This window comes from Myotis myotis, unplaced genomic scaffold (assembly GCF_014108235.1).
Source record: "Myotis myotis isolate mMyoMyo1 unplaced genomic scaffold, mMyoMyo1.p scaffold_m19_p_2, whole genome shotgun sequence".
Lineage (NCBI taxonomy): Eukaryota > Metazoa > Chordata > Mammalia > Chiroptera > Vespertilionidae > Myotis > Myotis myotis.
In genome coordinates this window covers 83,058,033-83,072,326 of record NW_023416324.1, presented here as the reverse complement: position 1 = coordinate 83,072,326, position 14,294 = coordinate 83,058,033, and the positions used below count along the sequence as shown (strand labels likewise).

Sequence of the window (14,294 nt, the reverse complement as noted above, 5' to 3'; positions counted from 1 at the left end):
GTATTATTCCCATTTTATAGGAATAAAAGCTGACTTTCCTAACGAGGTCACCCAGTGAATTTGTTAGAACCCTTTTGGTTGCAAGTGAGAGAGAAACCAACCCACCCTGGCTTCAGTAAAAAAGAGAATTTATTGGTCATATAAAGAAAATCTCCAGTGTTAGAATGGTTTCAGGCAGGGCTGGATCCAGGGGCCCAAGTGATGCAATGAAGCCTCAGTCTCAGGCAGGCTTTCCCCTCAAGATGACAGAAAAATTACTGGCAGCTCCATGTTATAGGATGAGGGCTGGAAACTTGTGGTCCCCAGGGCTGGCTGCTTGTTTTGTAAGTAACATTTTATTGAACACAGCCTTGGTCCACATGTGTACATTTGTCTATGGCTGCTTTCATGTTGCAACAGCAGAGTTGAGTATTTGCAACAGAGCTGGGTGGCCCATAAATCCCAAAGTAGATATGATTTGACTTTACAGAGAGAGTTTGCTGACCCCTGGAGAGAAACCAGGTTTTGTTGAAGTTTGATTTGGAGCTCTGAGAGACACTGTTTACTGACTTTAAGATTATCGGGCCCTAGGGTCTAAGATTTTAGGATGAGCAAAGAATCTACATTATTTAAAGATTGTTGCTTTGGATTAATACATGACTCGGGAGTTCATTTACAAGTTAAATAAACAAGTTTCATTCCCAACACAAATATATTCTGTGGATTAAATGAACAATAGAATGTTTTATTCATTTTGTAGTCATTACATGCTTTGACAGTTGAAGGTTACATTCCTGGGAGATGAAACAGGAATTTTGTATTGAATATCTCAGAAAGAACTTTGCTGACAACATCTGTTAGCTCAATGAATAAAACAACACAGACCTGGATAAATTTAAATATAAATAAGACTTTTCCCTACCAGTCTGGTCTATTAGCAGTGCTATTTATTCCCTGATTCTTGCGGTCATGGAATATAAATAGCCTCTCAGCACAGTGCTTAGAAAATATGAAGTATTTGACATATAGTATTGTTTCCTCTCAAAGAATATGAATTGCCATTGTGACCTAGAGATTCTTTTAATATTAACCAAATCTGAGTGAAGGGTTTTATATTTATGGCCCCTGCTTTGACCAGGCTCAGAGCCGGTCTAATCTACAACTCCAGTTGGGAGAGCATGCCTATCAATAGCCCCCAACAAAACCCAGAACTGCGTCTCATTGCCTGGCTAGGCTCAATCGCTCATTTCTGAATGAATTACTAGTGGTGAAGGGTGGAGAATGCAATATTCTGATTAGCCTGCACTGGGTCATGTGCCCGACTCTGGAGTCAGGAGTGAGAGTCTTCTTTCCTGGACCACCTGCCCTGGAAGTGGAAAAGGGATGATTCTCCAAAGGAAAATCAGGAAACCCATGCCACCTGCTGGGAAGCCAAAACGAACTCAGCCACCAACAACTATTAAGCTGTAGATTCTGGATTTGAACTCACATCCTCCTGGTTTCAAAATTAACATTCTTCACACTATACACATATATAAAAATGGATAGTGTTTTCTAAGTGAAGCAGATTTTACCTGATTTCAGGCCAAATTGGTACCTGCTGAGTTCTTAATTGTAGCCTGTGGTATAGGTGGGTAGTAGATAATGTACTTATGGTTCCACGTGTCCTACTGACCGAGGGTAGGTATCCTCCAGGGCCCCTACACTCAGGTGTGCATATATTTTATGACATCTTAGGATACGGCAGATAACACCCCATTTTTCTTGCTAGAATAGGATTAATTTATGTTGGCAACTGTTTGTAGTCTTTTTAAGAAGAAGCTAATTTCTTCCATCGTCCCTAAAGCCCTCTTATTACTTTAGTCAGTAATATGGAGATTTGAAAAGGCAAGATTTCATTGAGTGAGAAGGTGTTCTTGAAAATAGACAGTCTTAATAGCATGTGTTTCTCTTTTGGGAATTATGTCTTCCTATTCATTAGTTCCTCCTCAATTTTCCCAAATGTAAGATGAGGATAATAATAACACTTCCTCATAAGATTAATGTGGGTGTTACATACAGCAATACTTTAAGTGCTTTGGTTGGCACCAGGCACAGACTTAGTGACTAAAAAATGGTAGCTGTTATTAATATTTTTATTATTACTAGAGGCCCAGTACATAAAATTCATGCATGGGGGGTGTCCTTCAGCCCAGCCTGCACCCTCTCCAATCTTGAATATCCCTCTCACAATCTGGGACCGCTGGCTCCTAACCAATCGCCTGCCTGCCTGCCTGATTGCCCCTAATCGCCTCTGCTGGCCTGAACAGCACCTAACCGCTCCCCTGCCAGCCTGATCGCCCCCAACTGCCTTCCCCTGCAGCCTGATTATCCCAACTGCCCTCCCCTGCTGGCCTGATCACCCCTAACTGCTTGTTTCTCCTGCACCAGCCTGATCATGCCCCTAACTGCTTGCTCCCCTGCCAGCCTGATCACCCTAACCTCCTCTGCCTCAGCCCTCACCACCCTGGCTTTGTCCAGAAGGAAGTCGGACGTCTAGAAGATGTCTGGTCTTCCGGGCCTAATTAGCATATTACCCTTTTATTAGTATTGATTATTATTATTACCGTCATTGTTGTCATCAACATCAATGCCTAAGAAAGCACTGTCCTGTTTAGAATCTCCCTTCCTGTTATGAGGAAACTGGAAACCACTTAACAGTATGCAGAGTTCTGTAGACCATATTAGTCACATAGCCTCTTTCTGTTATAAGGGCCTATAATTCGAAAACCAGTAGAGCTGCTAAAATCAGTATCTCTCAAGGCAAGGGGTTGGGGGGTATTCTCCTATTCCTCTTGGATTTCAATTACTGCTTCAAGAGATGATGAACAGAAACATGACTTAGGCCATCTTTGGTCATGTGGATCTGTAAATTCCCTTTCTCTCCTCCTTCCATTGCATGCTAGCATAGTCCTGTGCCCTTTATCTCAGGCCAACCTATTCATAGTGCCAAAGGCAGTGGCAGGCCTGTGAAAGCATCCTTTGGGACCTGTCCTGGCAGTGGATAGAATTGCCTCCCACCAGGCAGCAAGCTCTGGAGCCAGAAAGAGAGGAGGAACTTAGCCAAGTGTCTGAGCAAATGTGCTGAGAAGTATGAGCTTGGGTATATGAGCTTGGATGTCTCCTCCCATTTCCCATTCCATAGGATTGTATTGTACAGTCACACCCACTGTTGCTGTTTCCACCATAAAGAATACCCTTCTTGTAGCAACAAGACTGATTAGCAACTCTCTCAATATGAACATTTATATATCCCTCCAGAGGTGCAGTGGACAAGACTCAAATATCATGATGGTGTATGATGGCTGTGTTTGGAGTGTGATTTTGTGTGGCACAGAATTGGTATCTCTTCTGGTGGCTCCCAGGCAGCCATCTCTGTGTCTAGAAAACTGAGAGACACCAGAGCTCTCCAAGCAAGTCAAGCAGACTTTGGATTAAGATGAAAAAACCCTTTGTCAATGCAGCTCTATTCTAATTAACACTGTGTTTGACTAGTATCAGTGTTCATACTTTAGTTCTGATCTACAGATTGGACCCATCTTCGACCTGAGAGTAAGGGATGAAGAAGAGGAGGGAGGTACAGAGGGTGAAAGACTGGGGAAAGGTGGTGAAGGTCAAGTACAGGACAGAGTGAGAAGATGATTGAGAGAAGCACCAGTGTTCATACTCAGCAGTATTAACACCAGTGAGTTTTTAGGCATCATGTCCGAGTTTGCACCAAACCCTTTTGTAGCTTCGCTGTGAGTGTGGCATATTGTTTTATCCCCCAGCTCAGTACAGGCTTATAGGTGGTCTGCAAACCAAGCAACCTGCTCTGAGCAAAACAGCCTCCCTTTGCCACCATGGCCTACGCCCTCTAATGCCCAGTTCTCCCCTCATACCCCCTCTCACCTTCATCCCACTCCTCAACTCATGGGACAAGGCAGGGGCTCTCGATTTTAAAATAAAAATGTATCACTCCTCTTTTTGTTATATAAACACACCTTGGAGTTAATACAGATCAGTCCTAGATGGACGGAAACTCTTCAAAGAGATCTGGCCTCTCTAAGAGAGGGTGGTGTAACTTATGGAATGAAAATGGGAAAATACTGTCCTTTACATCTGATCATTCATATCCGTCCTTCATTACCCTGCCTGCGGTATCTTTGTGAAACTGAAAGTACATTTTTAAAAGGGGAAAGCCGCAGTGGTTGAGAATTTTCTAAATGGCCAGGGACCTGTCTGACATCATTCTGCAGCTGTAAGAAAAAGCAACACTGCTTGAGGCAGGAAGGTGACAGGTTTAGCCCCTGAGCAGCTCAGTGTAGTTAACTGACAGTGAACCTCACCTCCACCCCCAGCTCTGGCCTCCACTCCGAGGGTGGTGAAATATGGTGGGAACATAACCCCTTCTAATGAAATTGGAAGGAAAAGCAAATGGTATCAGATCCTGCTAAATAAGCGTTCAATTTTGGGTTCACTTTGGGTGGAGAAGCAAATATTAATTTGTGAGAATCTCAGGTCCTCCAAAAGTCCTGGGCACATGGAGAGATCTACAGTGGGGGCTCCTCATGTCCTGGCCCTCCTGCCTCTGTCGTTGATTAGACACCAGACACCACAGACACCATGGCTTCCTTCTTCCAAACTTCTCAGGGGGACACTGCGTGCCTAACACTTTCTAGGCCAGCAGGAGACCAGAATTGGTGCTTTCTTTGGATAAGCCTTTTGAAAACCAAGCAAGCATGAGAAATACAATGGTAAGGATGCCAGCCGAAGTTCCCCTTGTCCACTCCCACACTCTTGCATGTTCTGAGAGCCCGCCAGGAGCAACCCCAGGCTACAACGGGTGGGCTTCAGGGTGCCCGCAGACACAGCTACTTGGGTTCTCAGTGATGAAAAGCATGCATAAACCAAGTATTTTCTCTCCTGCTTTTCTAAAAGGAAAAAAAAAATCAGCTCCCAATGATTTCCTGTCTACAGATAAAACAAATCCCAGTCATGTCATGAAAGGCAGCCCAGACTGTGTAGTCTCTTAGGAGAGTATTTTTTGGAGGGTGTTGGTGCAAATCATGTGGTTCAGGCCTCCCATTCTCCCTCAGCGCAGAATTAGCTCAGCTGTCCAGCTTCCCACCTTCTGATTCAGCATTCTCTGTCTCTGGGCGGTTGACAGCTGATTCATGTCTAAGTGAGCATTTTCTCCAGACAGCTGTCTCCTCTCAGCAGCACGAGGACGCCACCTTTGAGAGCAGTGGGCTTGGGCAAAGCAGTCTTTTCATGATATGTTTGAAAAGAAGGCTGGTTTCATAAACACACCCGCCCTGTGTGCCTTTCCTCTCCTACTCGTCTCCATCCCACTCTCTCTCCTGTCCCCGTGGTCAGTAGAAGACCACTTTATTCTGAGCCCAGTTTTGTTTTCTTTTGTTCTTCCTCTTCAAACTGTATTCACAATTGGCCTCTTTCCTCACTGCTAAGCCTTCAAATTTCACTATCTGGTGGCAAAGCAGTGAGGTTGAGGGTAGACCCTGTTATCAAATGAATTGGGGGAAAAGTAATGAGGATGATGAAAATATAAATCACCTTTACTTAAAGGCATCCAGTCTGCTCAATAATATAGTGTACATTAGGGCTAAACATCTTGAACTTAATAGTATACTTATTAAGGATTCATTTAATTATGAAGTTATAATTATACCTTTATAATGCTCCGCCAGCTTCTTGCTATTCTAAGTTTTTCCAAGGCACTCCTAATGTCTTATAATTATTTTAATGTGGTAATTTCAGAATAATTTGCATTCATTTCTTAAAGACGTGATTATGAAATACTTTTTTTGTCCCAGTGGTGTTTATTTCTTAAGACAAATAGTGATACTGATTTTCATGAGCTGTGTCAAATGCCCTCATTCATTTACTTATTTAACAAATCATTATCAAGTGCCAACTATGAGAGCAAATTTAACATCAAGCTTAAGTAACTCATATATATTGGTTTAAAAATAATTTTTTAAGGATTCAATGCACAATCTTCCTTTAATCTTTAGCAGATATTTTAGGTTGGCTGAACCCAAGAAGCCTCAACCTGGATACTTTTAAAATTTTACCTTTTGTATGTTAGACCATTGGGGGAAACAAAAGAAAATGGGAACTGTTTCAACCAAATGCAGATACCCCAAGCATACATGAAATTTTGCACATAATTCCAGTCATTTGATGTCCATCAGGATCCACAGGCCCCGGAGGAGGCTGCTTGGAGGAGTGTTGCATTTTGGCTATAGTGTGTGCTGAGAGAAGGAATTCCAGGAGGTCATTGGGGAGGTTTCTGAATGCTAGGACAGGAAATGTAAACTGTGGGAAGCCCATTGAAAGTTTCTGAGAAAAGCAGGCTTCTGGCAGAGTAATCTGCAACAGTATAAAATACAGGTTTGAAGGCAGGAGATGGGCAGGGCGGGGGGTTGGGAATGCAGGTTTGGAGACTTGTAAAGTCAGGACAAGCAACAATAAGATTATAAACTAAGGTAAGAAACAGGGATAATGTGATGGCTATATATGATAGAGAAAGTGATCTTGTGGGAATTAGATGATCTTGACTTGGCTTGTGTGCTGGACTCAAAACCTCCTTGGAATGGTTTCTCACAATTGTCACCCCCTCTGTGGATACCACTGAGCATTACTGAAGAAGCACCAGCTCAACCAGCTGATAGCATTTCAAGAGAAGAATGTTCAAGTTCAGTTGTTCCAGAGGCTGCTTACCTACTCCATGTGGCTTTCTTCTCATTCCTCATTGTAGTTGGGTTTTTTAACTACTCTCCTCAGCCACTCTGAAAAGACTTACTTAAAGTCTCCTCAGTCATTACTTTCTTCCCTCGGCCTTCAATGATCTCTTTTACCCACTGACGCTGGATTCATCCCCTTGAGGCCCACATGTGATCAGAGACCTCAATTCAAATTTTCAATAACTCAGCATAACGCCTTCCAATGACTAACCCTCCTGTATATACTTTTGATCCCACCTCCTCTTCTTCTCCCTAAAAATACTATTTCATAAATTTCTCCACCTCCTTCCTACATCGTCAGTCTCTTACATTCTTCTGGTTTTTGGAGCTCAGCCTACTGGCCAGATCAAGTGTTCTCATCCCATCCTGGCAAATTTCCCTTCGGTAGTTCTCTGTTATCTTAAATAAAATCCAAACCGCTCAGAAGACTTTGCAAAAACCTGCGTTTTCTGGTTCCAAAGCCCTTGTCGTTGATTGACCATCTCATCCTGCTTCTTGCTTTTACAATCCAAGCTCTGTTAGGAATGGAAAGTTTTCACTACTCAGTTCTGAAAAACAAAAGCTGCTGCCCTTGTTGCTTCCTTGTCCTCCCTTGTGGTTAGGAAGTTACCAAGATCTTTTGGTTCACCTCTGGCTGAATGTCATCTTCTTTGCATCCCTCTGTCCCTGTGCTGCTTGGATTCTAGTCACTACCCTCCGACTATTTGCAGTGGCCTCCTCATTACTCTCTCTGCACCTGCTTCTTCACACTCTGCTTTAGGTCCTATTGCTGTTGCAAAAATATTCCTAGAAATAAATCTAGTTGTGTCCTGACCATGTACCTTCTCAATCAGGCTATTTAATATTGCCCATCCCCCTCCCCCCAACCTAGACACTCTTGACCTCTTTTGCCAGGTTCCTCTTTGTCTTTTATTTTTCTTCCAAAGCATGTATTTTCTAACATACTCTACAGTTTCCTTAGTTTTAATGTGTATTGTATGTTCCCCACCCCACTCACTAGTGTAAGCTCCACAGATCGGTATTTTTATAGGTTTTGCTTACTGGCATAGCCTAAGCATCTGGTACAGAGTGAGCAGTCAATGCATATTTATTGAATGTAGCAATAATGTCAATTTGCATTTTCTGATTCTCATAGTTTTCCCCTGCTTGTGGGATACAAACACCTAATCAAACCTTTCAAAGGCTTGCATGATCTGGTTCTGACTCCTCCAGCTACCACCTTTCCCCACTGGCTCTCCATCTTACCAGCATAACCAACTCACAGTTTACTGTTTCTTGAAGTTCCTAAACATGCCACGTTCTCCCAGCCCTCTCTGTTCCTTTTGGTCTGTTTTCCTTCCTGGGATCCATGTCTCCCCCTTCCCCCTGTGGGGATAACAGTTCCTCCTCTTCAAAAATCTAGCCAAATGAGTGCGGCTGGTGAGCATAAACCAGGAGGTCACAATACTAATCCTGGTGAGACACATGCCCGATGTTAACGTAAAAACATTAAAACCTGTAAAGAATTTTTGTGAGTTTATTTGAACCAAACTGTCGACAATTGCCAGGGAGCAGTATCTCAAGAGATTGGGGTAATGCTCCAGAGAATGGTGGCTTTTCATCTATTTTTATACATTGTAATCGAAGGAGGGGATGTAGGTGGGTTACATGAAATCCATTGGTGATAGATTAGAGAGGTGGGAGAAAGCAAAGCAGGGGAAACCCCTAGGATTGGATAAAAAGTAAAATGGTAGACACATACTTATGTGGGTGCAGGATAGTTAAGAGTGAACAATTAAGATGATAACAATAACAATGAAGGAATTTGTGGTATCTGTCTGGCACCCAGGCACATTAGGTTGTGCCCCAAGGGGTCCAGAAAAAGGGAAGTTACCCAGACATTTCAAGGATATGTTATCATAGATGCAAAAAGACAGATAAACTCAGTTAAGATAAAAGTTGGCCTTGTCAGTGAGGATACCGGCCTAGGAGGTAACTATCCACCATAACTGCTTTTAAATTTTAATTTTAGACCACCTTTTGTGGTTACTTTAGGTCTCTGAGTTTGCAAGACTGCCATGCAGGCCTCCCCTGAGCTTGTCAGGTTAGCATGTGGCCCCTTTTGTCTACACCAGGTTGTAGGCTCAATCCCCAGTAGGAGGTGTGTGGGAGGCAGCCCATCAGTGATTCAATTCTCATCACTGCTCTTTCTATCTCCCTCTCTCCATCTCTCTTCTTCTCTGAAATCAATAAAAATATGTATATTTTTTAAAAAATATATAGCCAAATGTTACGTCCCTGGGGTCTTTTCCAACTCGGCCAAACAGAATTAGTCATTCTCTTCTCTTTGTCTCCATTGAATTGTACATGGTTTCCTGTTTTGGCAGTTTTATACACTGAGCCTTTTATCTCCACCTCTAGACTCTGCTCAGCCATGTCCCATTCTTCTGTGTGTCTGCCCAATAAATGCTCACAGTGTCTGGCACAGAAGTAAGCAGTTACTTAACACAATGATTCAAAAGAGGAGCTACCAGAGTATTGAGCCATGTAGTCAAAGCTTTTCAGTGCTGTCACCACACATCATGTCCAGATTCTTGCTGCCCTCACCTGCAAACCTGTGCCTCCCCCATGTTCCCTGCTCCCGAGAATGAAGGCTGCCATTCCACTGACCTCCCTCAGGCCATCCAATTAGTCACTAAGTCCTCTGGACCTTGCTTCCCAGACATCTCTCAAATTCATCTACTTCCTTTCAGTCTTGCTGCAAGGAGCCTTTACCAACCTGTCATCATCTGTCACCACAGCACACTGCCTGGCACATGGTGCAGGTTCCATATATGTTTGCTGAATGTATGAATCTTCTGAGTGAGAACCATTTCAAATGACCTCACGCAGCCTACCAGGCTGTAAGACTGAGCTTCTGAGAACAGCCTGTCCAGGTGATTTTTCTGAAAGACAGTGTTAAAGGTCCAACAGAGGGTTTGGGATTGCCCACAGCTTTAGGTATATAATTTGACTTTCTGCAAAGGTGACTCCTTTGTACCCCCTTGATTTTTGTCAAGGAGGTTATTTTCTCTGATTATTCCTGTCTCAAAAATTCAAGTTGCAGTATATTTACCTCACTGGGATGTGTACATGATCATGTAAGTTGGAAAAGAATTTGTTTCATTCCAAGTTATAAAAGAGGTCAGGATGACTGTGGCCTTAAACGAAGGGCCCCCACTAAGCATTACAGGTTTGAGTGTCCTCAAATGTAAAGTTCTTGGGAGTAGTCTAGGTGGTCCCTAAAGTCACTCTCAGCTTTCAAGTTCTAAGAATCTTCTTTCATAAATTAAAGCAGAAACAAAAAAACTAGAGGAGTCAAGGCAATTATAGAATCTAACAAATGGCGAGCACTCTAAAATCAGTCAGCAACCCTAAGGTGGAGCCACTCAACAGAGCCCAGTGCTCCCGCAGGGCTGGGTGAGCGGGCAGTAGGCTAGAGAGCCGTGGGTGGTGGCACGTTGGCACTGGAATAGGCAGTTGATAAACGTTTTCTCCCTCTTTTCTCAGCAGACGGTGTTATAGTGATGGCATCTGCCAAGTCTTATTTGAGAAATTGCTGGGCCAGTAGTTACACTGACTGTCATTTGACTCTTCCGATGCCTCCCTGCTGTGTGGGGAGTCTCTGGTGTGTCAGGAGGGCTCTGCTGCTCCTCCTCCTCCCCCATGTCTGGGTTAAGGTTAGGCAAGTTTGGTTAGGGTCTTTGAATCCCTAGGATTTGGCTCACTGTCCCTGGCCTTTGGAGTGTGTTGGCATGACTTCCATTACAAAAAGACGAAAAGAGAAACGGAACTTCAGTCATGTGGCTTCTGTTATCTGTAACCATGGAAAACGCTGGCCATCTGTGAGGCTCCCATTTTAACACTTTTTTTTCCCTCTCTCTATTTTCATCGTTTTCTTGGGAAAAACAAGCTGAGGAAGTGGAGAGGCTGGCGGCGATGCGCTCTGACTCCCTCGTCCCAGGGACCCATACCCCACCCATCCGGAGGAGAAGTAAGTTTGCCAACCTGGGAAGGATTTTCAAGCCTTGGAAATGGAGGAAGAAGAAAAGCGAAAAGTTCAAGCACACATCTGCAGGTAAGATTATTTTTTCCTTCATTTCTCACTGGGCTTTTGTTGACTTCCACCGTGTGTGTTAATTAGGAGACTTTAATTACTGTAGGCTGTCGGAACCAAAGGAAAAAAATCAAGCCTTAGAATTGCTCTTGTCTCTAATAATTATTCCATATGGTTGAGGCTGGCTTTTAGATTCTGTGTGTTTTCTTGTGTCTCAGGGGTGGGGGTGTTTTTAAAGAACCACTTTTATATGATCTATAAACATCTGCACTTACACCTCTACCTTTTCTATAATTGAATGCTTTCAGTCTAGCATTGACAATCCATTTCTTATTTTTCATCCTTCTTTTCATGGTTCCAGTAAAAATCAACACACAGCAGAAAATAAGTTATATATAGTTGTTGGCAGATAGGATAGGTTATTTCATGGAGGAAGTGTCTTGAATAAGTGATTCTTGGACATGGCAGGAAAACACAGGAGAGTAGAAATGGAGCAGTACTGGTGACAAAGATAACTATAGTTTGTAGCCTAGTGGACAGCAAAGGACCTTGTGGCAAGTCAGCATAACTGAGGGGCTAAGAGCACAGACTCTGGAGTCTGAGTACCTGTCTTCAAGTCCCAGCTCTGATACTTGGTAGTTACATGGCCTTTGCCCTGTTTATTTAATGCTATACCTCAGTTTCCCCATGAATAAAATAGGGTTAGGAATTGTACCTTACATAACTTAAAATGTGGAGAGTTCATGTGGCACACTGGATTTTTTTAAATGAGGAAGTGTGTGCTTGAGAGTAATGGATAAGTGAAGGAGTTCTGATTTCACCTTGTTTTAGAGGAGATGCTAGAAGGGTGGTGTCAATTTTTTGTTTGTTTGTTTTGCTTTGATTTTGCTAATTATGTGCCCAGGTCATCCCAGGCCTACTCCAGCACTTTTATTTCTTTCTTCCTCTACGTTCCAAAAAACTCAACTTGCTCTCTCTCCTTCTCAGAATTGCCACCTCCTCTATTTTCCTGGCCTCTTTCCCTTTTTCTCTCCCCCAAACTAACCACGAAAATAGAAGATGACCTACTTTTTGTACCTGAACACTGTTCCACAGATCCAGTCATTTTCCTGCTAATTGCTTTGGGGGAATGAAAGAGAATAACAAACATAGGAAAGTTGCAAAGAGTCTTGAATCTTAAACAACCCTCATGGTAGACATCTCCAGTTCATGTTCTGACTGTTCTGACTCTGTTTCTTAGATGAAAGCCCCAGTGCCCCCCTGCTATATATAACCTGTTAGTTCCTGAGATTAGAACGAACTGCTGCATTCCATAAATCTCTATATTCACCTCACTGCATTCTCCAACCTCATGGTCATTGCATAGATCTGTTAAGGTATATGTGTAGGTCGTGCATGCCTCCCCAAGCACTACGGAGAGATTTGCATGCAGGCGAAAGTCTAAATGGGTGACTCCTGTGAATCCCCTCTTCATGAGGTGACAAAGAAAAGGACACTTAGACCATTGCATTGGAGAGGAGAAATCAAAATGAAATACATTCTTTAAGCAAAGGATAGCGGCATCAAATTACTCATGAATCATTAAAAGTTTGAAAAAAAAATTCATTTAAAATTCTTTGGGGAGAAAGAATCATTCTTATTTTTAACTATTCTTAGCAAGTTTCTATGATTTCTGTGGCCAAACTAGTTAAACTGACAGCTGAATGTTATGTGTGTGTAGTTGTTGTTTCTGTTTAAGATACATTCAGGTTCCAAATTAGAGAAGCTGGAGGACATACTATGGAATATATCTGTATCACAATAGATGGATGGGTTCATGATATAACTGAAGCTATTTTGTGGGGGGTTTTTTAAAGTCAATAGTTTACACTGTAGTGTTCCTTGTACTTAACTGGATTCAGAAATGTTATGTCTTGTTTTTGGAAAGGAGAGACTTTCTGTGCTAGTTTTTAGCCAAAATGAGAAAACTATTGTCAACATAAGGATGTTTAACATCATAAATTACATATATGTTTAAGCAGTACTTTGAATTACAAACTTCCCTTTGCATGGATAAGAATCAAATATTAGATATACAGGAGGATTGATTAATTGTGAGAATGTTAATTGGTTTGCCAGTTTTAGCTGGAATGCATATATTTGTCTTGGCTGTGTGTGTATGTAATGTCATTTCATATGCACAGTAATGTCCATGACTTTAAATACAAAGAATAAGTCCATATATTGCATTTTATATTATGTATTTGTATTTAAAATTGTATGCTTTTTTAACACATGAAATTACATTAACACAGTGCATGCTTGGCCTGTTATTATTTCCATAATGAGTTACATTTATAATTTGCCATAATTCTCAATACTGTAGTTTTACTGTAACTCAATATATGGGACATGTGTTTCAGTATATATGCAACACCTTCAAATATTGCTTTGCAAGTTGTATAGAAATAAGAAAACTACATTAGAAAATTATGATCTCAAGATTTTCCTCAATTTTGGCATCAATAGCTACTATATGAAATTTTCAAAGATAGAGCTGCATGTCTGATGCTGCTCATATGCCCCTCCTATTCTAAGCTGAATGCTAGTGTCCTAAAGGCCTTCAGCATAAGACCCAGGGCTGAGTTCTGCATGGTGGTCAAAGCACTACAGGGCAGAGTTCCTCTCAGAAGCATCTCTGCATCACCGGTCAGCATAGGAGGGCAGTAACTCATAGAACGTAAAACAACAGGTCCTCAGCGAGATGATCTCCACCTACTTTTCAACCTGTCCTCAGAGGCTCTGCCCAGGCCCCAGGGAGCAATTAGCCTGATGCCCAGCATCTTTTGTGTTATTGGCAATGGGTGTCCACAAAACATCCTTATACCTGCCCCAGGAACAAAAACAGATTATAACATGTGAAATAGAACAGGCAGTGCCTCCTCAAATAGTCATCTGCAGCCAACTTATCCACATTTTTTGTAAATAGGACTGTGTTTAGAAAAAAAAAATAGCCCTGGCAGGAATAAGCTGTGAAGATGCCACCAAGTTGTGCTTTTGTTTCCTTTGAGTTGCAGGGGTTGGCCTTGGAAATCTACAATGTACCCAAGTTTCCTTTGTGTGTGTAAGCTTTACTGCATACCTATGGCCTTGAAGAAAAACAATAGCAAAACTCCCTGAGTGCCTACCACATGCTGAAACTGTACCTGGCCCTGGAATGTATCTGTGAGCAAAACTAGACCTTGTCAGTGCCCTTGTGGCCTGCACAGTGTTGCTAGAGAGGCAAATGATCAAACCACAAGAAGAAAGCCTAGGTCACAGCTATGATAAGGGTAGTGAAAGAAAGATCCTGGGGAGAATGAAAGACTTGACTCAGTCTGAGGCATCAGGGGGACTTCCTCTGAGGGAGGGGTAGGAATTTGTATCCCAAGCAATAGACCAGCATGTGCAGCATCCCTGCAGTGGAAGAAGCA

At 42.4% G+C, this 14,294-nt stretch overlaps 1 protein-coding gene across 5 annotated transcripts in view; it reads left to right on the top strand.

The window, feature by feature from the left end:
- PHACTR1 (phosphatase and actin regulator 1) overlaps positions 1 to 14,294 on the top strand; it is a 500,199-nt gene that overhangs the window by 313,065 nt on the left and 172,840 nt on the right. For all 5 annotated transcript variants that reach the window (XM_036350306.1, XM_036350310.1, XM_036350308.1 and 2 more), the window contains one exon: positions 10,699 to 10,863. In XM_036350306.1, the coding sequence (XP_036206199.1) occupies positions 10,699 to 10,863 (165 nt within the window). The remainder of the gene's footprint in view (positions 1 to 10,698; positions 10,864 to 14,294) is intronic.